Source organism: Chironomus tepperi, unplaced genomic scaffold (assembly GCF_022539635.2).
Source record: "Chironomus tepperi strain 1889 unplaced genomic scaffold, CSIRO-AGI_Ctep_v1 contig_309, whole genome shotgun sequence".
NCBI lineage: Eukaryota > Metazoa > Arthropoda > Insecta > Diptera > Chironomidae > Chironomus > Chironomus tepperi.
Genome location: NW_027226431.1, coordinates 2146685 through 2170493, shown reverse-complemented (window position 1 = coordinate 2170493; position 23809 = coordinate 2146685). Strand labels below are relative to the sequence as shown.

Below are 23809 nucleotides of genomic sequence, written 5' to 3'. Positions count from 1 at the left end.
CACTAAAATTCTGTTCTAAAAAGTGCCAAATTGATTGTTGGAATTACTTCCATAAATTCGAGTGTGACAAGTTCCATGAACTTGATTCCGATGACAATTTTCTATTGATGATGAATCGTATGCTGTTCAAATCAATCAGCATTAGTGGTGGCTTGGAGGAGTTGAATTCATTAATCGAATCAATTGATGAGTCATTGACAATATTTAGTGCCACTGGATTAGAAACTGACATTAGATTACTTGCTTGCTGCTTCAACTTAGAATGTGGAAATATTGACGATGACTTTATGTTCATTGACTCTTGTGTCCAAAGTCCATTCCTTAAAAATTTAATTACTTCTGAATATGAGGAGGATATCCTTAAGAAAGTAATTTTGATGATTCTCGGGATACTAAATCGTAATTCCTTTACAATAAATTTGAAAACTGATTCAGCAGGTGCTTTATACCCATTTGCATCACTATTCAATCATTCCTGTTCACCAAACGTAGATAAGATTAATATCGGAAATAAGGCTGTATTTATATCCAATAAACCAATTGCTAAGCATGAACAATTATTTCTGTGCTATAGACGACCATTCTACTTCGAGTCAGTCCAAAAACGTCGAAGGTCAATTTGCCGACAATTCAATTTTATATGCGAATGTCAAGCATGTGTTAATAAGGAATTATTTACAAAATATTATGACCTCGAAAATATTCCAAAAATTAAGTCATTCAAAGAATACAAAGCAAGCTGTAACTATATCCAAAATAATATAAAACATTTTCCTACTCTAGAACTAATCCAAGCAATTTACAGTAATAAAAAGTTCCTTCAAAATGTACTGGATGAATACTAAAAATTTGGAACAGTCAATTTTATTTGCAATTCTATTAAATTCCTTTCAGTCACATGATCCGTCGAGCCAGCCATCCCTCCATCGTTCATTCACTTTACTGCAATCAAATTCTGGCTTTCCTATTTTCACATTCACTTTATTGTGCATCCTGCATAACCATTGACTAAGTGCATGCTGATTTTGTAGCTGGATTGGGGTTTCTTTAAGTCTATAAGGATGTAATAAGTAACGATCAATAATAATTGGAATGTAAACAATGGTAAACAAACTCACTCTTTTTGAAAGTCACGAGCACAATATTCACAGGGATACAGCATTGACAAAGTGCCGAAAAAGCTTTTTACATATTTTTTCTGTTGTTCTGTCGGTTCTTCTGGATAATGAGCAGCTATTGTATGTAATAAACCCCACGTGGATCTTCCAAGGCCATCTTTATCTAATGGACAATCATCTCTTCTAGGTGTTTCAACTTCTGGATTCTCCTTCTTTGCATCTTTTTTCTAGAAAAATCATGTTCAGCATAAATATTGCACAATTTTAATTAAATTTACCTCAGAAGTTGACAATGATTTTCTCTGCTGCTTTGCCCATGACTTAAAGTCCACACATGATCGACAGTTTTCAGGATTAGAATTTGTTTTCGGTGCGTCTATTAGAGGCATTTTGTATAAAAAAAATATAAAATTACACGATTTGTTGACTGTAAACAGCTGCTTTCGTTAAGTTTTCTGTGTTTCGTTAAAATTTTAAAAACCAAAACTATTTCACAAATTTAATTAAATTTAATTTAGACTGTTAAGGATTTGAAATTCGTGTAATTTAATTAAAACATCGTGAAGAAATATTAATTAACTTTTTATTGATTTTCAAGTGAAATAATTACTAAACATAATCAAAGCTGTCTATGAATTTGAGTTTTATCAACATAATCCAGCGGTATTTTAAAATGTCGAGATTTGTCCTTAAAAATATTGGACAGGACGGACTGCCTGACATCATTATCAACGAAACGGATAAAAAGAAGGTAAACATCAAGTGAATATTTATTTACAATGAAATTAAAAGAGTTTAAAAATAAACTTTAAATTTCTATTGTTTTTCTTTATTCTTTAAAATTAGATTGTTGGACGAAATAATGAAACTCAAATTATTTCGCCAGTAGTATCTCGGGAGCATTTGTAAGTAAAACAACAGAATTAAAACTCTAAAAAGGGTTATTAAGGGTTTTTTCCAATTTTTCCGACAGATTTATTAAACCAAACTTCAAGGACAAACTACTGCTTGTTAAATTTACTGGAAAGTCTCCTTGTGGTAAGTTCTTGCGACTCATTTTAGCTATCAGGTCATTACAACGTCTCTTCGATCAGATGTTTTCTATTAAAAGATTAAAATTTTGCTCAAATGACACTTTAACGTGATGTAAAGCACGATTTTTCTGTATTTACTTTGCATTAATTGCATTTTCTTTCGATAGCTATCAACGGATTTGCAATTAAAGGTGCTGAAGCATACGAAGCAAAGGAAAATGATATAATTGATTTAGTTATAAACACTGATTACAAATATCAGGTTACATTTGAAAAGGTTCCCATAGAAACTGTAAAAACATTGAAAAGAAGAAGTGAGGAGGATATGGAAAATAGTGACAGTCGAGTTAAGAGGCAAAAGTCTTCAGAAGAAGATAAATGGGACAATTTCGATAGCAACAAGTGTCTTGTATTTACAAGTCGAGGAGTTGTTGCTAGTGAAAAGATTGCAGCTTATGACATGGACAAAACATTGATTAAGACAATGAGTGGAAATACTTTTCCAAAATCAATTGATGACTGGCAACTATGTTATCCAGAAGTTCCAGATAAATTGAAGAAATTTCATGAAAATGGATTTAAGATTGTTGTGTTCACAAATCAGGCTGGTGTTGAGCATAATCGTGTTACCATTCCAGATATTAAGAAGAAAATCACATTGATTAATAAGAGATTAGACGTTCCAATGCAATTTTTCATATCAACAGCATCAACAAAATATAGAAAGCCACGAGTTGGCATGTGGGAACTATTAGAGGATAGATTTAATGATGGAATTAAAATTGACATGACAAGTTCTTTTTTCGTTGGTGATGCTGCTGGACGTCCTGAAAATAAGATTTTAAAAACTAAGAAAGATCATTCATGTGCTGATCGTTTATTTGCAATGAATTTAGGCTTGAATTTTTACACGCCAGAAGAACATTTCAAGAATGTCAAGAAGAGCAATTTTTATACAAAGCCTGAGTTCCATCCAAAGAAATTTGATACATCATTGAAGCTTCTTGAACCGGACAATGCACTTCTACATTCTAAGGAACAAGAACTTATAATTATGATAGGATTTCCAGCTAGTGGAAAAAGTTACTTCTGTAAGAATTATTTGCAAACTGCCGGCTATGAAGTCGTTAATCGTGATACACTTAATTCCATGCAAAAATGTATGTCCGTCATTGAGGATGCATTAAAGAGTAAAAAGAGTTGCGTAGTCGATAACACAAATCCAGATACAGCTTCACGTAAGAAATTTATTGACATTGCCAAACAACTAAAAGTTAAAGTCCGTGGCTTCTTAATGACATCAACGTACCATCATAGTAGACACAACAACATATTCAGAGAAATGATTGATTCATCTCATGCAAAAATTGGCGATATTGTTTTCAACACGTACAAAAGCAAGTTCGTTCCACCAACATTAAAGGAAGGATTCGATGAAATCGTTAAGGTAAATTGTTTACCGAAATTCGATAATAGTGAACATGAGAAGCTATATCGGATGTATCTTCTTGAAAAATAAGTTATAACTGTAATAAACAGACCAAAATAATGAAAAAGTATTTTTTTTTTCGTTCGTAAAATTCATTAAATATATTTTTTCATTTTTTTTATTAAAATCTCTTCCTTCTGCCATATCATGTCACTAAAAAAATTATTTTGATGATGAAAGTAAAACTACTTATAGATCTAAGTGCTTATAATTTAGATAAATTTTCAGTCAGTTGGTTACAGTGGCGTTCTTTTTTTTTGGTTTTTTTCTTGTGAATTAATGAGTCGAGGGTGGATCCAGAGATGTGTGTTAGATAACACCTCTGGATATACCCTTGTAATAAAGGATTGTTATAATTTGTTATGAATATGTAGTTTTGTTCCTTTTTTTCCACATCCCCTTCTTAAATATGTCAAATAAAAAATAATAATTAAATTAATTTGACTCGTTTTTTGTTATGGCATAAAGTAGTTAATAATCTAGTCTTAGGATTTAAAAATAATCTCAACAAACTGCATTCCAACAATCAAACAAAAATATTTACATCTTTAACGTGTTATGGCATTGCTCACAGATGATGCTTACTAGCCTAAACTACATCATTAGTGAACAATCCCTAATGTTTAGGTAGTTTTGGGAAGGTTAATTGTACTAAGTTACAGTTTTTAGGGCATCTGTCATTTCATTTTTAATGATATATGTTTAGTATGTTACACTTCCTCCTTGCATTCCTTCTTCATTGGAGTCGTTCGACTTAGTTCCGTTTCCATATTCGCTCGAACATTTTGTAAGACAGTCTGTGTTTTGGCAATCTGTTGCTTTATGTCCATTTCGATTTGGACTTTTCGAAGATTTTGATTCCTTAATTTTGAGTAGGCAATTTCGAGTGACCTTTTGGATAGATGGAGATTCCTTTTGATTTCATTCATCTCATTGGCAAGTTTCTTACAGGAATTACAATTTGAGAAAGCTTCAACATCTTTCTCGTCAGTGGAACTAAATGATAGGGATCTTGGTGCAACGGCATCTTCACTAACGTAGCCACTGGCATCTGATAAATGAGTTCCAACATGAAGTTTCTCACCAATTAAAAGTTTATTCTGAAGTTTAGCATTAAATACTTCGAGATCAGCAATTTTTAAGTTCAACTCTTGTTTTTCGATGTTGACTTTTTGGTAATCTTCATTGACTTTTTTAAGTTTAGCCTCAAGACTTCTTCTTTCATTTAATGTCCTCGACCTCTCTACAGCATTTGATGACAACTGTAATGTTGCTGAATCCAAATTTTTACTTATTCTTTCCAACTTTTCTTCATTCTCCGCAAGTTGACTTTGCATTATTTTCATTTCGCCCTCAAGTGCGGCAAACTTTTGTTGATAATCCTTGAGTCTTGACTGTTTTCTGTCGAGTTCGAGTAGGAGTTGATTATATATTGTTTTTCTAATCCAATTTTGCTGTAATTCATCTTTGAAAGCTTGTTCTCGTTTCTCGGATACAGTCAGAAGTTGGTCGTATGTTGTGCTTTTCATCTCATACTCGACTTTTAAACTTTGTAGCTTATTCTCTAACTCATTCATTTTATTTTTCATTTCATGATTCGAGCCAACCTGTGATTCATATTTTGATGACAAAACTTTTAATTCGACATTAAATTGGTCTTTCTCCTTCTTAACAACATCCAGTTCTTCTTCACGTTCTTTCAAACTTTTTAGAACGTCAGAATGCTCGGTTGTTACTTGTTGATATAAATGTTTATAATGTTGAACATTGATTTCCGTTTCCTCGAGTTTCTTTTTAATTTGAAGTATTTTCTCGGTTGTATCCTTCTCAGCATTCAGCAGTGAACCTGATACCTCGAGGATTTTATCATTACGCTCTTGCAAAAGTGCCTCTAAACTTTTGACTCGCTCGTTAAGAAGTTTCCAATCTGATTTTCGTACCAATTTGTGATCATTTCCATACTCATTATTTTCACCTTCCTCTTCATCGGAAGTTGTGGATGTTCGCTGGTGTGTTAGTAAAAGTTCATCAGCTTTACCAAGACCAACTCTTTCACGTGATATGTCACGATCTGGTTCTGACCATTCTTCTGATTCTGATTGGTGTTTAAGCATTGCTGATGCTAATGATCTTCTCGTATTCTTTTGAGATTTATGTCCTTTACTATTAATACTTAAGCTATTAACAGGTGTGTTTGATTTAAACATCTTATTTGAATCAACTTCAGTCTTAAAGTTCTCGAGACTATCAATCATTGAATCAGCAACAGTTGATGATGCAAAACTATCAACTAAATCAATCATGGACATGTCACTGAGGTTTGTGTTTTGACTAATGGAAAATTGATTTTTACTACTGCCCCGTGAAAGATCCAAACTTCGATCGACAGCTTTCGTAATTGCCTTTTTAAGTTCATTTCCAAGAAGTCCTGATAGGTCACTCTTATTTAGTAATGATGTTAGGAAGCTGACTAATTCCTCTAGTCTTTCTAATAATATTCCACAGAATGCTACAGACTGTCTCAAAACTGCTTCACTTTCATAGACATCATTCTGTGCCTCCTTCAATTGTAATTGTAGAAATTCGTTCTCAATTTTATTTTGTGTATCATTTGAGCTGTAAAATATGATAAATTAATGACTGTCATGAATGACTGAATCGGTAATTAATTTGAATTTTAGGGTAGGAAAGGCTTGTTGTCAAATGCTGGCAATTATGCATGTACTAAAATTATAGAAGATTGCAGCTTGTCAAATCTTAATCGGCTATAAACTGATCGCATCAACAGATTTTGATTGCACAATCACAATTACATTTGCCAGCTTGTTGACAACATTACTTTGCTATCCATGACTGAATTCCAACCTACCTTAATCTCTGCTTCAAGAAGTGAATTTTCTTTTGTGCACTTTTATTTCTGTCAATTACTTCGTTGAATGATATCTCGTTTATTGGGAAGTTAATCGATTGCAAAATGTTTTGAGAGGTATCGAATGTATTGAAATTGCTGTTGCTCAATGGTGCAAAAGACAATCTTGATTTCTTGCGAATTTCTTCTTTCAATTGATTGATTTCTTCGTTCTTCTCATTTGTTATTTGCTCAATCTGTTGTCTTAATTTCAATATAACTCCACTCGCATGACTAAATTGATCATCATTTTTGGCACTTTCTGTTGATGATAATGAATTAGGTTGACTAGATTTTAATTGTTCTACATGTAGTTCAAGGTCTTCAATGTGTTCGCATGCTTTCTGGATGACTTGAAGTGACTTTTCATGAGCTTGTGATTTTTCATACAATTTTCTCTCGATGTCATCAAACTGTGTGATTGCTTCGGCAAGTTTTCTCTTACTTTCGTAGCACTCATCCTGCAATTTCTTCATTCCATCACGATCACTGAATTTCTCAACTTCTTCAAGCTTCTCTCGTAGTTCAGCATTCTCATAATTCAATTGATTAAGCTTTCTTGTCATATCACAACGTTGAGATTCCATCTTTTCTATTTTTTGACACAATTGCTCGTTCTGTTCACTGAAGCTTCTCATGATGAGTTCAAATTCAGCTATTTTTCGCTGTGATTCAATATCTTTTGAGTCAATAGCACCGAGGAAATCGGAGAAGCCCGTGTCGTTGTTATGATTGCTCTCAATAAGGACTTTCTCAAGTGTTTTAATTTCATGCTAATATTTTACGTTGTTGTTGATTTGTTTGTTTTCGTGAAAAATAGAAAATAAGAAAAAAATGAGTAAAAAAAGACTTTGGGTGAGATGACTTGAAGCGCATTTTGTCTGAAGCATTGAATCAAATTGTCATAAATCGTAAACAAATCAACTATATTACTAAGGACAACAACCTCATCAACTTCAGAAAAATTGCTCAACAAAATATTTGTCATCTCCTGACGCAAATCAAGTGTAAATATCATCAATACTCACTGTCATCGCTTCAATTTTATGATTTAAATCGTCAATAATCATATGGGCTTCATTGCTCTCTTTTTTATGTTGATTCTCCAACATTTCCATCGCTTTTGACGCTTGAATGAGCAAATCTTGCTTCTCCTTAAGTTCCTTACGTAGCGATTCATTTTCAACCTTTAAATTTTCATCATAATAATGTAAGAACGACGATGATGACGAAGACGACAAAATTTATGGGTGAAGCATAAATGTAAACATTGTAAATAGAGCATTAAAAGTTATGAACCGTGAAATAATTACCTTTAAATCAATATTCTGTTTACTGATGCTCTCAATTGTGTTCATATTCATGCAACTGTTGCTCAACGAACTGCTCTTTGTGAGCACATTTGATGCTGTTGGCTTTTCCTCTAAGAAATAGATTCGCAACTTTAAATTAAAGTTTTCCTTACGCAATGTCGAAATCTCCTCCTCATATTCACGTAATGAATGACCTTGAGTTGCAGGCGACGACGGACAATTCGTGAGAGTCTTTTGTTGCACGCCACATCCATCTATAATTTCATTAACGTTTTTATTCATAAGAATGATAATAATAACCGTTAAAGAACTTTGACACAATGATTATTTGCGGAATTAAATAATAATAAAAAAATATTTTCTCTTTTTTCTTCGTATTGTGTGCGAATAAAAATTATTTAATTCTTATTTTTATTTCTTTCTATCTACTTTATTCAAATTGGACTAAACGAGAGCGAAATTCGTTTGATTGAATTTAATTTAAAATGAAACTCTTTACTAAAATGCACGACTATTGTTGTTTGGCATAATTCATGTGTCACAATTTTAAAATTGAGAAAGAAGAGTAAAATTTAAGCTAAAGTAGAGATAATTTCGATCTACTTATTGCTTGATCTGAGCGCATTTTTAGATAATAAATGCGTAATGTTGTGTGAGAGTTGTGGGAATCCTGGTCATATCGACGACAACGCTTTAATATAATGATTGAGAGATTGGTTTCTAGTGGGAATCGAACCCACGTACTCACCAAAGAGTGATACAGATATGTGATCTATTGTCTTATCGCTAGATCACATAGGCCTTAGCCTCCCACCGGCAGATTCCCTTATATATGACTCGATATCTCTCATGACTAGTCATGACGTTTTATTGTCAACACGTGGTCATAGCGAACACTAGCGACTACATTGTGCTGGTAGCTTTGACTAGAACTATCTGAACAAAACCTGAAGACAAGTTTTTATTCCAGATTTCTTGCTTTCTCAATTATTGGTTTACAGACTGTTTTTGCAGTTCATCTTCTCATAAAGGCTGAGTCCCTAGCTGAATCGTTAACACAGTCGAGAGTGTCAAACTTTGAAAAGTCTACACGGCAGCCAAGTGGACACTATGATTATAACCAAGATGTGTGCATTTAGCAGTTGGAGTCACTTGATAGTCAGATTATTTTGTCTGATCTGGTACGTTCTTAGAACCGTTTGGGGACGCATTCTATAGAAATAACAGGATTTCGTTATGAAAACCTTTAAAAATGATCTTTTGGACTATAAATCTCAAAAAGATCAGAAATTAATCTTATGCTCCATTTAAGTTTCCTCTAGTGTGACTTTTCACAGCTACTGATAACCAAATCAGCTTCCGCATATTTTTAATCATTTTATAATTGAATAAATATGCAAAACAAGTCAAAAAATATATGTCAGGTTTTGACCTGTCATATCAATTCATTGACAATTTAAAGATCGCATATTGATCATTAAGCTATTCATTCATTCAAAGTGAATCAATATTTGCATAAAGTAGGAAAAGATAGCTTATTGTTTGAAAGAGAAACCCGAGAGATTATCTCATTTTGCACTCAATAAAAAATATCTAGAAGAAAATTCATAGCTTGATACTACATACATGTACTACTCATTGTAAACCACTAGATGTATTGTCACAGAATATACATTGAATCATGCGATTTTATGGAAAATTTTCGTAAATATTTTGGATTTCTCATTTGTAGAAATATCAAAGGAATTATAAATGTATTACAATATCACCAATGTATGTATTCTAAGAAGTTCAATCTTGATGTAAATTAGATTCGAGTGATTCAGAAAAAAGTTCTTGAACTTGAAATTGTTCGAATTTCTAAATAGAAAATGAAGCTTTGGGGAAATTTTTGATTCAATGGTTATCACAGAGTAAATAAAGTGTTTGAACCCGAGCGACACAAATTGAGAAGGCTGTATCACCGATCTCTTGAGTCTTCGTCACAGATACAGTTCTCAATACCGAAAAGAAGTCGCCTTCAATTTGGCATACCAAAAGAGTGATTCCTTGATGATGACTTCTTAGCTCTGTGGCGTAACCTTCTTCTTTTGTGTTGCTCGGGACAAGTAAAAATTTTCGACGTTTAGAAACTTTTGAGGTTAGGAACACCAAATGGATGCCATTTGGATACCACATGTAGACGACCCTCATTTGGTGTTAATAAAAGAGTTTAACTGGAGTCTTATTAGCTCCCGGTTGAGTCTTCTTCCTTTGTGTCGCTCCTCTTATGAATCCGACCCAAAACATATCAAACCAAATACATTATTAGCTCGAAAAATCGATTAACAATAACGTGATACAAGCGAGATTCTCACATCACCCTTCTCAGGAAATGATCCAATCAACCAATTTCAATAACACAGCATAATGACACGTAACGATGTTGAGAAAATATATATTTTTTTAAAGATTTCCTTTCATTGCATTGTGTTCCTTCATTTTACATCCATAAAAGCGATTATATTACAAAAAAGACACTTACTGAATGATATATCCCCATCATGTGATCTATAAGAATAAAAAGGAAAAACGAAAACAAAAGAAAGTAAAGAAATTTAATTTAAGAATGCCTAAATGACACAGCGGATATTTAAGATTAATCATAGCACATATGTTTCCGTACGAGAAATTCCCTCAGATATTAAATCTTGTCTGTGTGAGATGTTTGTGGTCTTGTAGACCTCACGCACATTAACTTATTGACATAAAGATTAATATTCATAATGTACATCTTCTAACATCAGTTCCAAATCATCAAATTAAGCCAATAATTTCGGTTCGAATCAAAATAAATTGATGAAAAATCATTTGTCGAGTTAATTTATCAAGTAAAATGAAAACAAGACAGAAAAGATTTCATGTTAAAATAGAATTTGCTCCATTTCATTCTCTTCGATTGCTTTTAATTAATTGCTGACGACGAGTCGAAAGTGAAAATACACAAAAAAGAAAAAAAATAAATTGAGGCTTTTTTGCGGATTTTTGAAAAAAAAAAAAGTAGCTTAATAATACATTATGTCTGGTCGGTCGACTGTGGTTAAACATTTGTTAACCAGACATCGTAGAAAACTCAAATAATTTTTGTAAAATCTAAAAGAATCATTCCTAAATTGATGATTTTAATTTCATTCAAATTTCAATAGTAAACATACTTGAAGTTGGCTGCGAATGACAAATTTTACTAGGAAATTTGAATTTCAAATGACCGTTATAAATATTACTTTGCATGAGGATTAAGAACTTTTTACAGAAAATTTTCAAATTTTTCAAAACCGTTAATTAATCAAATTTTCATCGATACAGCATAAATGCGCTGAAGTCGCTCAATAAGATAAAGTACTCGACCTTTAACTTAACTTTTTGTCTTTTCTTTGAAATAAAATTTTTCGCAGAACAGAACAACTAAGTGTTATTCATTCATTGATTATCACGATAATGATGCTGGGATGATCAGCTAAGAACCAAGAAAATTAATTCTACGTGATGAGTAAGTAACTTTTTTTTTTGCTGCTGTCTCGCAAGAGATTTTATGGCGCCCTTATGAGAATTTTTTTCTTTTGCTTTTCTGCATCGCAGAATCTCCTCTATTTTTTGTATTTATTTTATTTTGCCTTGATTTCACATTTCTATCAGCAGCCTTTAAATGAGTTTTATTTAATTCTTTATCACTTTTGCTGTGTGGTGAAATCATCAACATCATGAGGCAATCTTTTTTTTGAAGCATGTTTGTTTTGTGATAAAAGCAAGCATTTAATTGACTTGGAAATGAAGTTTTATGTGCGTGTTTTCTCGGTCTGTCTTGATTTTTTTTTCTAAAGTGTTTCTTAGAAAATGAGCGAGTTTTTCGTGGGACGAAATGTAATGACAAATTATTCACACATCTGTGAGTATATTAGCTAATAAAAAATGTAATCTGACAGCTCGCGTGTTGGCTCAAATGCTGATAATTAACAAAGCTTGTAATAGTTGTTAATGATTCAGTTACAAGCAAATATTTTGAAATTAAATTAATTATTCTACTTAATGCTTACTATCAATAAACTAACAATAGCTTTAATTGCTGGAGTCTCTTGCTATTAATCACAATACTTATTTATTGATAAAGAACAACTTACTTACGGATTTGATAAATGAAATGTTTATTCTTTGAAATTCTAAATCAAACTAAATGATTCATAATAAAGGGGTCAACAACTATGCAAGAGGAAAATCAACTAATTGCAGTTGTACAATTTAATTTGAACATTTAATGACAGTTGACTTGTTTTAAGCATTTTACTTGAGCTAACCAACAAAAATTAGATCTGAGCTTTAAAGTTCAGAATTCTGGCATTAATTAAATTAATAAAACGATTCCAGTAGCCTAGATAACTCATAATTAGGCATGCATCTTAAGATTCCATCTGGTTCCATCAAAAAATATCTCTAAATCCCTCAATATTATTTAAAAATGTTTGAAAAATGTATAACATGTGAGGAATTAGAATTGATTCCTCAATATCCATACTCTTTCAATTAGCTACTATGTCTGAGAATGGATAATGAGGTGAGTAGAAATAAATTTCATAAATAACTTCCATAGTGATGAAAAATCATTTCAAAATTTTCTGCCAAGCATTTTCCGACTAAATTATTATAGACACCATGTGTGAAATGGAAAATTACAACATTAAGCAACAAGCATAAGTTGAAAAACCTTTTAGTTGTAAATATCATCTTGTAACTAACTAAAAAAAATCTTTCTAATTTAGTGACTTTTTATTGCTTTTTGTTATGTGCATAACCTAATTTTTTTGATGAAATATGAAATGGATAGGACTTAAAAAAAGTCACATTATTCTCACATTTTACAGCCGCTTTCATTTTAATTGAAAAATTATGGTCACTTTCCCAAGAAGATGCACATGAGACTTAAAAATAACCCGTCCGAATGTTTATAATAATGTTACATCTAGATTGTATACATTCAGCATGCATGCAAGTTCAATAATCACAAAAATCATGAGCTTATGCGATCTACAGCTCTAAATAAACATTTTAAAATATAATCTATAGCTCTATTTTCTTTCTTTTTTCAGGTTCGGTCAAATTGTTTGTCTGTATTACTGTCTGAAATACCCGAGCGAATACAGAATGGATAAATATAATATGGAATTTATTTCAACTTTCTTAATTTGGGGACCGAATGGCTGCCACACCGAACTCATTATTGGGAACAGTTCCTGTCACAAATGACAAAAACAACCGTAACAGTGACGAGAGGGCACTTGTATGTCTTGCCGTCAATACTTGACGTAGCGGTTGACTAAAGAGTACATTGTGTAGCTCAGGCATTTGAGTTTAAGCTACTCGATTCTATTGGATTTAGAGTTTGATTTGCATTTTCATCAAGTTCAACTGTGAGAGCTGTCTAATGAGTATTGGATAGAGATAGAAGGTTTAAGTATGCTTTGTACCACTTTCATAAACAACCCCCGATAGCTCAGTGGTAGAGAGCATGTGACTTGAAATCTTATGATGCGGGTTCGAGTCCCACTCCGGGTCATGTTCAAGAGAAAAGTTCTTTTCCACTTCAGACCTTAGAGGTAGTGAGGTTTCGAATAGAATTCAACTGTCTTTCTTCATTTTCATTAATAATTTGCAATTTCTTCTATAACTTTAGCATGGATTTATTCTATTTTAAATTGAAAAAATGCGCTCTGGCACCTCAATAATGAGATCATATCTCATAAGTTCCATTTTTCTTTTTCAAGAACCGAGAATATATTCTAGATACATGCTTATAACGATCATTTTTCTCGAATATTCTCTTACCCTACATCTCTTATCAGCATATATGGCTATAATATAATTTATTTAAATAATGATGAAGCGAAGCTTGTAGCGGAAGTGAAGAAGAGTTTGATCATAATAAAACTGTAATTTTTATATATCATAACTGAAAGTGTTACTTTTATGCAGTCATAAGGGAGAAAAAATGAAGCTACTTTTTTCTGTAATTTCATTAATAAATTACAAGTAAGGATGAAGAAGTGTAAACGGTAACGTAGTATGCTATGATGATTATGACAATAATAATAAAGTATAATTCTCTTACCCCATGAATAATCCAACACGATGAGGCACTCTAGTTGGTGTTGAAAGCGATGCCGGTCCTGAAAACGACGGCTTTACTGGAAGATTATTTTTATCTCCACTGCTGTTAGTGTTGTTGAATTTAAAAATTCCAGCCATTCTTTCGACTGATTCAAAAATACACACAAAGTCAATCAACTGATTCTTCTTTTTAAAGTTTATCGTTTATGTAACAAAAATTCCAATATCAATGCACTATCGTTCCATAAATAGTCCTTTGCATTTCACTTTTCTTTCTCACTTTCTAATTTGGAAGTTTTTCTTCACATTTTTCACAAATTCTTTTTTTGTTTTTCTTTTTGTTATTTTTGGAAAATTCTTTTTTTTCCCCTGTGCATTTTCATTTCATTTTTTTTTCACTCACTGCAGTCAGCATAAAGTTTAATGTTCTCTCGATCTTCTGAAATGGAAATAATGTTTATATTATATAAAAAAACTTTTTGAAATTTGATGAGATGCATTTCGTAATTTAATTAAATCAAACCGTGCATCACATTTCATGTGTGGATGGAGTTGTATGGAGATGGAGTCAGGAGGGACCTCCTCTCCTGGGGGTTTTAGGGAATAGTGGGAGTATAGGGACTTTGTGAGTCTAGGGCAGTCTAGATTCCGTAATGCTTAGTCTAACGCAGTAGTGGGAACCTTTTATTTTTCGTGGCCTAACTTGATGGAAAGCCTCGACTAAAACGTCGACTCATGACATGTGGTTTTTGTCATTTCGAACCATATTCGTCGGCACACTAGAGTGTCTCAGCACACATGTTGCTCATTATTGGTCTAGTGTAATTTAGGTATACTCGTCAAGTCTGACAACAAAGTCCAAAATAATCCAGTCTTGCCAATTTTAAAAATTTTACCCTGATTGCCAAGACCCTTCATCAATGAACAATTAGAGGTTACTACCTAACCAAGGTCATAGCCATGTATAAGGTTAGGGTCGAGGTCGAATTTACCCTAATTTTTGAATCTTATTCTTTGATATGCTTCAGATTTCAAATGTTCAATTCCAGAACATACTCCTTACCAATCTCAATTTTTGCATTCCGTATAACCTCACATTCCACATTCCAAGAAGAGTGAATTCTTCTGTAGTCTGGTGAGCTACGCCACACACGTTGCACACCAAAGCATTAATTCATTCCTCCCCAATACACTTCTGTAGAGCTGTAGAGAATAACATCGGATACGTCTAACGACCAGATGCAATAAAAATCCTCTGATTTTTCCTCATTCTGAGCACGTTTTTTAAAAACTGTAGAAAAATGAAAATTCAAAATATTTCCCTGCAGGCAGTCATAACTATAAAAAGACATTCATTTCCATGAAGCATTTCCGGAAATTTTTTCTCAATATTCTGCTGTGAATATTCGTTGAAAATTTCTTTTCATCACCACACCATCCCGACATTGTGGGCATTAAATGAAAAGAAAATATTTAAATACAAATTAAGCAGATGAACAGATCACAACTTTTATGTGTCCATATATCCACTGACCATGAATGTGTACGTCAAAAAAAATCTATAAATTTGTCTGGCATTGCCGATTTTTTGAAAAAAATATTTTTGAAAATTTTACTGTGAGAATCTGTAAACACGGTAGTGATGTTCATGTCACACCACCCCGATGGTCTAATGCAGTGGTGGTCAACCTGTGGGTTGCGGCACACTGTCACAAGGAAATGCCATGAATCGTATGTCATGTGCATGTGTTAGTCTTGGCTGACCACCAAGTTGTGTCACGAATAGTAAAAGGTTGTTCACTACTGACCTATAGCTTGCCTATAGCCTGTATACATGCTCAGTTTCGCGAATTAAAATTGAATGAGAAAAATAGAATAAACAAGCAAGACTAACGCACACGAGACAATCTTGGCAACAAGTCATGATGAAATAAAAAAATTGAAAAAAATATTTCCGAGACTTCTTCTTCTACCTGCCTGCCTCGCACATCTCTTTGCGTTGTCCACTACCGACAACAACTGAGTAGACATTGCTGAGAAAGTAGAAGAATTTTTATGTCACTTTTTTATCTCAAACGCACGGTAGATTGAAAAATTGGTGAATGAACCTACGCATCTTAATGATGTCAATAGAGAGTCTCTTGATGCATCTTCATCATCATTAACGTCCCACAATATACATGAACAGTAAAATGAGCCACAAAAAGAGAGTGAATTTTCTCTAATGAGTTAATTAATTCACAAATAGTTCCAACTTCCTTCTACTTATACTCAATATGAATGTAATTATAAGTTAGCTGTCTATCACAATATGACATTGTATGTACTGCCTGTGTTTACTTTTTGGAATCCTTTTTTGTGTAAGTTTAGAGAATGTCTCTTGTTAGAATGCGGGAGACACAATGACTTGAGATATTTAATACTTTTTGCCTTTTTGATCCAATTTTTAAGTGGGTTGTTCCACTATCTATGATCTATATTCTCGTAAATTTTACATGCTTTTTGCCAAATAAATCTCATTAAGTGTAGCTTTAACATTTTTTTCTTAATTATCATGAAAGGGATCAACAAGCTATACTTTCTTGTTGATGTTTTTGTGGGAGTTTAAAGGCGTCTTCTGGTCATAGACCTTAAGTTTTAGAGAATTGAAGGTGATGAGGAATGAACTCATGGAGAGAAGGTGTTGATTGACATTTGGTATCGGCAATTGACGGACGGAAGCCAGCGATACCTTAACATACAAAGAGCATGCTCACATTAATGAGCTTACTCAAAGCATGCTGTATTCACACAATTGAGCATGCTCACAAAAGTGAGTATCTTCAGAGAATGTTCTTTGTTTGTTAAGGATAGAGTCAGCTTTAAGTGAGTCTAAGGGAGGTCATGAATTACACTTCATCTGTACGGCCAGCGAAGTAAGTAATTGGTGGACGGAAGCCAGCGATAGAGCCAGCTTAAGAGAGTCTAAGGAAGGCCATGGATCTAGTACGACTAGCGAACTCAGTTAGTAAGAATGCGATGAGGCTTACAAACGAAATTATTCAAAGCGCCACGTGTGTAGTAAAATAAAAATTAAGCCTAAATATAGATAAGCTTTAGAGACCAATAAAACAATAATTTACGTCGTCAGCGTCGCTGAGGATTTTGAGATTTAATACGAAGAACTATGAGAAAGTTTTAATGGCATTAATTATTATTCAATGCTGTTCATTCTTTGGATCTCATTTGAATATCTTAAAGATATATAGTTCAAAAGCTAAATACTTACATACTTGGATTAAAGTCTCAAATGAAGCTAGAATTCTTGAATTCATTATTATTATAATCCTCAAGAGCCAATGGCTTAGTGGTTTGGTATTTTGGTACATGAGAATTGGAAAAATAAGTTAGTGATCCTGGGTTCAATTCTCTCCCGGGTTGCCAACTTGATATGCCTAGTACACCAACTAATGTCCGTCGAATAATGTTATATGTTTCGGAATTTTCCTGAGAAAATACCATGAATATCCGTAGGTCTGGTTAACTAGACATTGTGTCATGTTGTCTCCTAGGGTCGATATTGCACGCTATAATTTCTTGTGCCAGAAATTCCATTTTTAAGTTTGTTCTTTTTTCGGAAATTTAGAGTTGGAGCTCTGAGGAACGTTGGATTAAGGAAGTGTTCAGGAACTTGAAAACAGAAGATTAAGGGACGAAAACCACAACTTGATTTCCCTGATAATTGGAATATTGAAAGTATGGACCTGAAAGTATCGAGTTACATATTATAATAGACACAAAGTGCCCTACCATCTGTAGTACGATCCTAGCTATTCTATGCTACTCATTAGCAAACAGTATTGACATGTAGACATATCATCCGCCAAACTAACAAATTCCCCTAATTATCTGCTAACAGAAATCTTTAAGAATTTCAACGTAAAATACGACGACGAAGTCATTCATTTCATCATGTCAACATAACGAGAGCATAAATTAGTAGAAATTACGTTGAGGTACAACAATCTGCTTGTGTCACCGAGGAATTTTGCGACTCGTCTTTAATGCGGCAGTATGTGATGATCGACATAATGAATATCATTATATTTACAAAGAGGAAGACTTATTAGAGAGTATGAAGGCACGAACTAAGATTCTTTGAAATTTGAGGATGAATTATTTTCTCATTTTTTTTTTTATAATTTTATAATTTTGCTCCAATTCAATCATTTTCTTTAATATCGTAAGTGATTTATTATGAATTCCACCTACCTACGCGAGTTTCTTAAATTATTATAAATGACTGCGTTCTGTGCTGCTCGTGAAAAATGATCGTTGCATACAGATCGTAAAAATAAAATAAAAATTGGAAGTTGGATGTTTGTCATGGTTAAATGATACTGAATAATTTGTGCATGATATGGGTAGACCAAATCCTTAATAGATTGAATTAAGTGAAGGCTAGGAAGTCACTTCCTAAAATTTATTACAATAATATCATTATGTAGTCTTGAACGGAGGAATAATTTTGCATGATATTGATCTGACTGATATCAATCTGTTACCCAAATCAATTCAATTGAAATGAATGTTTAAAAATTTGGCACGACAGGTGATTCGAATATAAAATTCATACTTTATAGCAGGGGTGGGTAACCTGTGTGTCGCGGCACACCTTGGTGGTAATTCTCTACTGAACCGGCACGCTGCATACGCTTCATGGCATTTCCAAACAATTATAACGTCACACTAGTGTGTCGCGAAACAAAGGTTGCACACCTCTGTTGTATAGACATAGCAGAGATTTTTGATGTCACACTTGAGTGTCGTGGCACACAGGCTGCCCACCACTGATTTATAGACATGGCAACACGCATACAACACACGATTCATGGCATTTGCAACCAATTTTAGCTGCTCATTAATGTGCCGCGGCACAAAGGTTGCCCACCACTGCTTTATAGACATGGCAACACACTGACTACTCATAAAAATATGCGAAATCTACTGATAAGTGAGACTCATTCCATTGTACATTCTTATTGACTCATAGTCATCAACTGTCTAATATTCTCTTCTTCTCTCTCAAGGTTCCGAAGTCTATGTCTGTGTCACATTCTCTGTGATTAATTTAATCAAAATTTTACTTTCGTACCCAGCATGTGTCTGAAAATGTATGTATTAAATTGAAATCTGATCCTTATCGATAACTATTGTATGAGTAAATATTGACAGAATCTCAAAAAATTCCCATCAATGGCGGTGCTTCACACACCAGCATGCTTTTCATTCATGAAGATTTTTTCAATTTTTTTATATTCCTCAAAATTTATGTAGCGTAAATATTATTGTAATCGATTCTACTATAGCTGAATAAATTTATTGCATTTCAACTTTCAATATTTATTCTGAATAGCGCCGTTCAATCTTCACGAAGCTGTTGATGATGGAATATGGGGAGTTTGTTAGTGCCATGTGTATGATTCAGGGTTGTTTACACTGTGTACTGCGGGACACCAATGTGCTATCAAAAATGGCCTGGAAATGCCATGAACCACATATCGTGTACGTGGCTTATCATTACGGTGTGCTGGGGTACAAAAAAGGTTGAGCAACACTGATAAAGCTACATATATTGAGGGTCATTCAGTCCTGATGTACAATATTGAGTTGGCATAACTAGGTATCAATCTAAGAAAGATATAAGCCATTTTTGAACAATGTCTTTCAATTCTTTCAATCAAGATACTGATCCACACATCCTGTAAACTCAGAATCACTACATAACCTCAATTTTGAAATTGAATTTACATGCTTCTATTGTAATCGAAAATTGTCCATCAAATTCTAAACACATCAAGGGTGTTGTAGCGTAGTTGTTAGGGTGTCGGCCTCCTACGCTTACTAACTGTGTTCGATTCCGAAGAATGTCAAGTGAATCTTTGCTATTCTAGTTTAGCTTCTATACTTTAGCTTGGTTTGTGCGTTCATGATACGCAATAGAAAATCAAAACCAGTGGTGGGCAACCAATGTGCCTCGGTACACAAATGTCCCACCAAAAATCTTGGAAATATCATGAATCGTATGCCATGGTTGATTTCGGATTGGGCTTACCACCAAGATGTAACTTGTCACAAAGGTTGGCCACCACTGCTCTAAGCATCTCTAAATACTAAACCCAACAAGTGAATGACCCCCAAAAATAGCGCAAATTTATGCTCATTTTTAAGAAGTTTGTGTTTTTTGAAAACATTTTTATTAATTCTTATCTCTGGTTAATTTTAATCATGTGTACACACTTGAATTCAATTTATTCATAAATGTCAGACATAAGAGCACGCAAAAGAGAGATAGAGAAATTGAGAGTGACTGTTTGCATGTACTCAACTGCTACAACTGCGATATCGCAATTCAAAATAAAATAAATTGAAATAAATTAACTAACGATGAATTCAGCGAGCAGGCAGCCAACAAACTTCCTTCTAGGGAATGTGTTGAGTCAAATTGAAACTTGAAACAGATTCTTTTTGCCTATTGTGTCCATATTTTGTAAATTAACAGATCTTTTTTAGGGTGGAATCTAATTAAATCATTTGATTTAATTGATTTATAAAATATAAAGTATTTTGCACTTGTTCTCGTCGTAGATAGCATTGAAAATGATTTTGTGTATTGAGATTAAATATGATTGAAATTTGGAATCACTCCAAGCCTCTGATTTTGCAAAACATTTTAATAATAATTAAACAATTTGTATTTATTTTGGATATGTCTCTTCCCCCTATCGCCCCATCTTTGGCAATCAGTCACTTACTCGTGTTGTTTGAATGGAAATAGAATTTTTGTTCATTTGTCCCATTCCAATGTGACTTTACTCTCCATTTCTCTCTCACTCACTCCCATCCGTACATCTCAAATTGTAATCAAGCGAAACGATTTTGATTCCGAAAAAACAACAAAATAATCCATTTGAATGTAATATTTTTGTGAGTTTAATTAATTCGACATTAAGTAAATTTACATATTTTGCCCATGAGGCAATATTTATGTGAGGGAGTTTAATTGTAATAATACATAAATGATTGAAGAGTCTTTGCATGCATTCTATGGCTAGAATTTCAGAGATTAAATGCATTAAAATTTGAAATTCATGATGTTTTCCGAGTTGATATGTAATTGCGTTGTCGAAAATGATGCTACAAAATACAGTACAATGCAGTTTAATTTAAAATGTGTATTTAAGGCGCAATAACTGTTGAATGCAAGCAGTTAGATGAGTTTGACTTGAATATTTGAACTTGTTATTGAGAATTGAAGCTTGATTAATTTGGTCAAACAATGCATTTAAGAATTTATTGGAACTGCTCAAATGAACATCCAAATTGAGAATTTCCTTCGAGATTCCAATGTATTACTTAGGAATCTGAATAAAGCCACAGCGGCACTGCTCCAAATATTCTTAAAACTCAAGTAAACTCAAAATTCAAGATTGAATCTTGCTTGCATATTTAAAAAACCCAGATTCTTACTAAAACAACTCAACAACGATCCATACATGATAAAAATCTGTCATTGATGCCTATTAAGCTTAATTAAACTCCCAGAAGGAAAAGAAAAATCAATCTAACAAGAGAAATTTTCTAAATTGAAAATATGAAGTGCTTCCTGAATTTAAGCATACATTTTTGGCCTCAAAATAATCTGATGTGTTTTAATTACTTGATAGGTCAAGTCTATAGTCATTCTAATTTAATTTTACACAAATGACATGTGTCCAGTAATTGAAAGTAATTGAGAATTTATGTTTGAATTATGAAACATGACTGAAAATCAAAATATTTACATTTTCTTAGTACATTTTACAATTTTCAAATTTTATTTGACCGTTAAAAATAGAAAATTGTATAGAGAATCTTCAAAGGATTGAAATTGAATCAAATTTCTAATAAATCTCCAAACATTTTGACTATTGACCTTAATAACCATTAATGAATCCATTAGCTCAATCAAAAGGAACAAAATTCAATGGATAATCGTATTTACTCTACAAAAATAAGCCAAGAAAAGTCTAAGATTAAATGAATCAACGAAAAACACGAGTGAGAGACGATAGAAGAGTTTCATTAACGTTAATCACATATAAATATTTATATCCATGCGCTAAAATCATCAAAGGAATCCCTTCTGCCAAACAACAACATTTACTTTGAGCTGATTCAGACTCATGATTAAAGGTTCAAAGTGAAATCTAATGGCGTATGTCGTGAAAGCAAAACATAAGTCAGTAGAAGAAAATGAGATTTACCCGTGGATATATTTTTCTCTTCATCGTCACAACTTTCGAGACTTTGTTTCTATTTTTACAATTCTAGAGCTGCCTTTTTCCTGTTTTCAATGAATATTGTACAATTACTCGATACACTATGTATTGTACGTGCAATATGGGAACATAAAAAAGAATGAATTTTACACAATAAACGCGCGATAATGCTCTAATGGAAATGTGATGCATGCTTGTCATTAAGTGCTCTACAAATTCTATCAATTACTCACTCGATTTCTAGTGGGCACAAACTTACATTCTAAGTATATCAAAGAAGAACAACATTTGTCTGTTTCTTTATTATCTGCGCCATATTCCTTTTTTTCTTCACAACATTTCACTTCTTTTTCTTGAATATTTTCTTTCTTTTTTGCACGAATTATGTCTCATGAAAATCTTTTTTAATTAATTCAAAATATTGTCTTCTTATTCCACTCAATTTTTTTCACGGCTGGCACAAATTCAAAATAATTTTTCAATTTTCTTTATTTGATAAACTCAACCAAAAATTACGAATTAAAAAAAATTTTAAGAAAGAATACAAAATTTTCTGTTTGCATTGAGGAACTGTATGAGAATGAACGAAGAAAAATCTCAAATATTGATGTATAAGCAGCTGCGTCTCTTTATAAACTACGCATGTGCTATGAATGCTGAGCAGTCATTGACAATAATTTTTTACCCGCTCAGAGACTTTACTCTTCCCTCGGTTCCCTAAACATCGAATCATTATTCTCTCAATTTCGATGTTTTTCATCTCGCTCTCAGTTTGAGCTGTTGATTCTCTCTCTCTGTAGATGAATCAAGTAAGAACAAGACTCATGCAAGGATGTATATGAGATTGCGACTTATCTGTAAAATAATTCTTACAGTTTATGTTTTTAATCCCATCTGCAAATTTACACTACAGACTTAAATAGACAGGAATTTTTAAAGTATGCATGCACAACTGACAAATATATACATAATGCAAATTTATCATTCCTTATCAATATTTATTATGGGTTGGGTATTCATTTTATGACTGAATAATATGATTTCATTCTTTTATAGCTCTGTTTATCAAATCTTTACGTGATTCATGCTAAATTGTATGCTTTTTAATATAATAATATTGGGGTTTTATTCAGGTTTTAGGAACTGTGTGATGCGATACTTTCGGGTTTATTAGAACAGCTGCGAATACTTTATTAGACTTATTCTAACTCCTTATAAGCTATAAATTGAGGTTAAATTATATTTTTTGGCTTGAGGGTGCGGTGCTGTCAGGTTGTAAACAATGATAAAATTAACACTTATAAGCTAAGGAGTTGCTGATATGAAATGAGAGGAACAAAAAACTTCTTGACATTTAACGGTCAAAAAATATTTGAAAATTCTAATATGTACTAAAGTGTACTAAGAAAATGTAAATATTTTGAGTCTTTGAATTTGACAATTTTTAAGTGATTTTAAGTGTTTCTAGTGGACAAAATAATAAAATGGACGCTTTGACAAGTTAAAAAC

The 23809-nt window shown here is 32.9% G+C and overlaps 3 protein-coding genes across 5 annotated transcripts; 1 reads left to right on the top strand and 2 right to left on the bottom strand.

Moving 5' to 3' along the window:
- Positions 1-828: 828 nt before the first annotated feature.
- Alr (Evr1_Alr domain-containing protein Alr) lies at positions 829-1588 on the bottom strand. The gene is made up of 3 exons (XM_070643025.1): positions 1397-1588; positions 1119-1345; positions 829-1053 (listed from the first exon to the last, which is right to left on the bottom strand). The coding sequence occupies exons 1-3, from the start codon at positions 1505-1507 to the stop codon at positions 891-893; spliced, it is 501 nt and encodes a 166-aa protein (XP_070499126.1). The 5' UTR covers positions 1508-1588; the 3' UTR covers positions 829-890.
- A 7-nt stretch (positions 1589-1595) lies between these two features.
- PNKP (Polynucleotide kinase 3'-phosphatase) lies at positions 1596-4076 on the top strand. Its single transcript, XM_070643024.1, has 4 exons — positions 1596-1869; positions 1965-2023; positions 2092-2156; positions 2320-4076. Exons 1-4 carry the CDS (start codon positions 1750-1752, stop codon positions 3669-3671), a joined length of 1596 nt encoding a protein of 531 aa, XP_070499125.1. The 5' UTR covers positions 1596-1749; the 3' UTR covers positions 3672-4076.
- LOC139092575 (centrosomin-like) lies at positions 3722-22870 on the bottom strand. Of its 3 annotated transcripts, none has more exons than XM_070643022.1 (7): positions 22534-22870; positions 14002-14439; positions 10387-10412; positions 7863-8116; positions 7578-7736; positions 6511-7322; positions 3722-6257 (listed from the first exon to the last, which is right to left on the bottom strand). In XM_070643022.1, exons 2-7 carry the CDS (start codon positions 14136-14138, stop codon positions 4352-4354), a joined length of 3294 nt encoding a protein of 1097 aa, XP_070499123.1. In that variant the 5' UTR covers positions 14139-14439; positions 22534-22870; the 3' UTR covers positions 3722-4351. The 3 variants fall into 3 exon arrangements, with proteins under 3 accessions (XP_070499123.1, XP_070499122.1, XP_070499124.1); XM_070643021.1 differs by having other exon boundaries at positions 22560-22870; XM_070643023.1 differs by lacking the exon at positions 22534-22870 and adding an exon at positions 17269-17284.
- Positions 22871-23809: the final 939 nt, after the last annotated feature.

Coding starts and splice junctions, on each gene's coding strand:
- Alr (XM_070643025.1), bottom strand. CDS start 1,507: ATGCCTCTAATAGACGCACCGAAAACAAATTCTAATCCTGAAAACTGT. Junction 1,346..1,396: donor AATCATTGTCAACTTCTGAG/GTAAATTTAATT, acceptor TGATTTTTCTAG/AAAAAAGATGCAAAGAAGGA. Junction 1,054..1,118: donor GCTCGTGACTTTCAAAAAGA/GTGAGTTTGTTT, acceptor ACATCCTTATAG/ACTTAAAGAAACCCCAATCC.
- PNKP (XM_070643024.1), top strand. CDS start 1,750: ATGAATTTGAGTTTTATCAACATAATCCAGCGGTATTTTAAAATGTCG. Junction 1,870..1,964: donor ACGAAACGGATAAAAAGAAG/GTAAACATCAAG, acceptor CTTTAAAATTAG/ATTGTTGGACGAAATAATGA. Junction 2,024..2,091: donor GTAGTATCTCGGGAGCATTT/GTAAGTAAAACA, acceptor TTTTTCCGACAG/ATTTATTAAACCAAACTTCA.
- LOC139092575 (XM_070643022.1), bottom strand. CDS start 14,138: ATGGCTGGAATTTTTAAATTCAACAACACTAACAGCAGTGGAGATAAA. Junction 8,117..10,386: donor TGATGGGGATATATCATTCA/GTAAGTGTCTTT, acceptor ATGAAATTATAG/ATGGATGTGGCGTGCAACAA. Junction 7,323..7,577: donor ATAAAATTGAAGCGATGACA/GTGAGTATTGAT, acceptor GTAAAATATTAG/CATGAAATTAAAACACTTGA.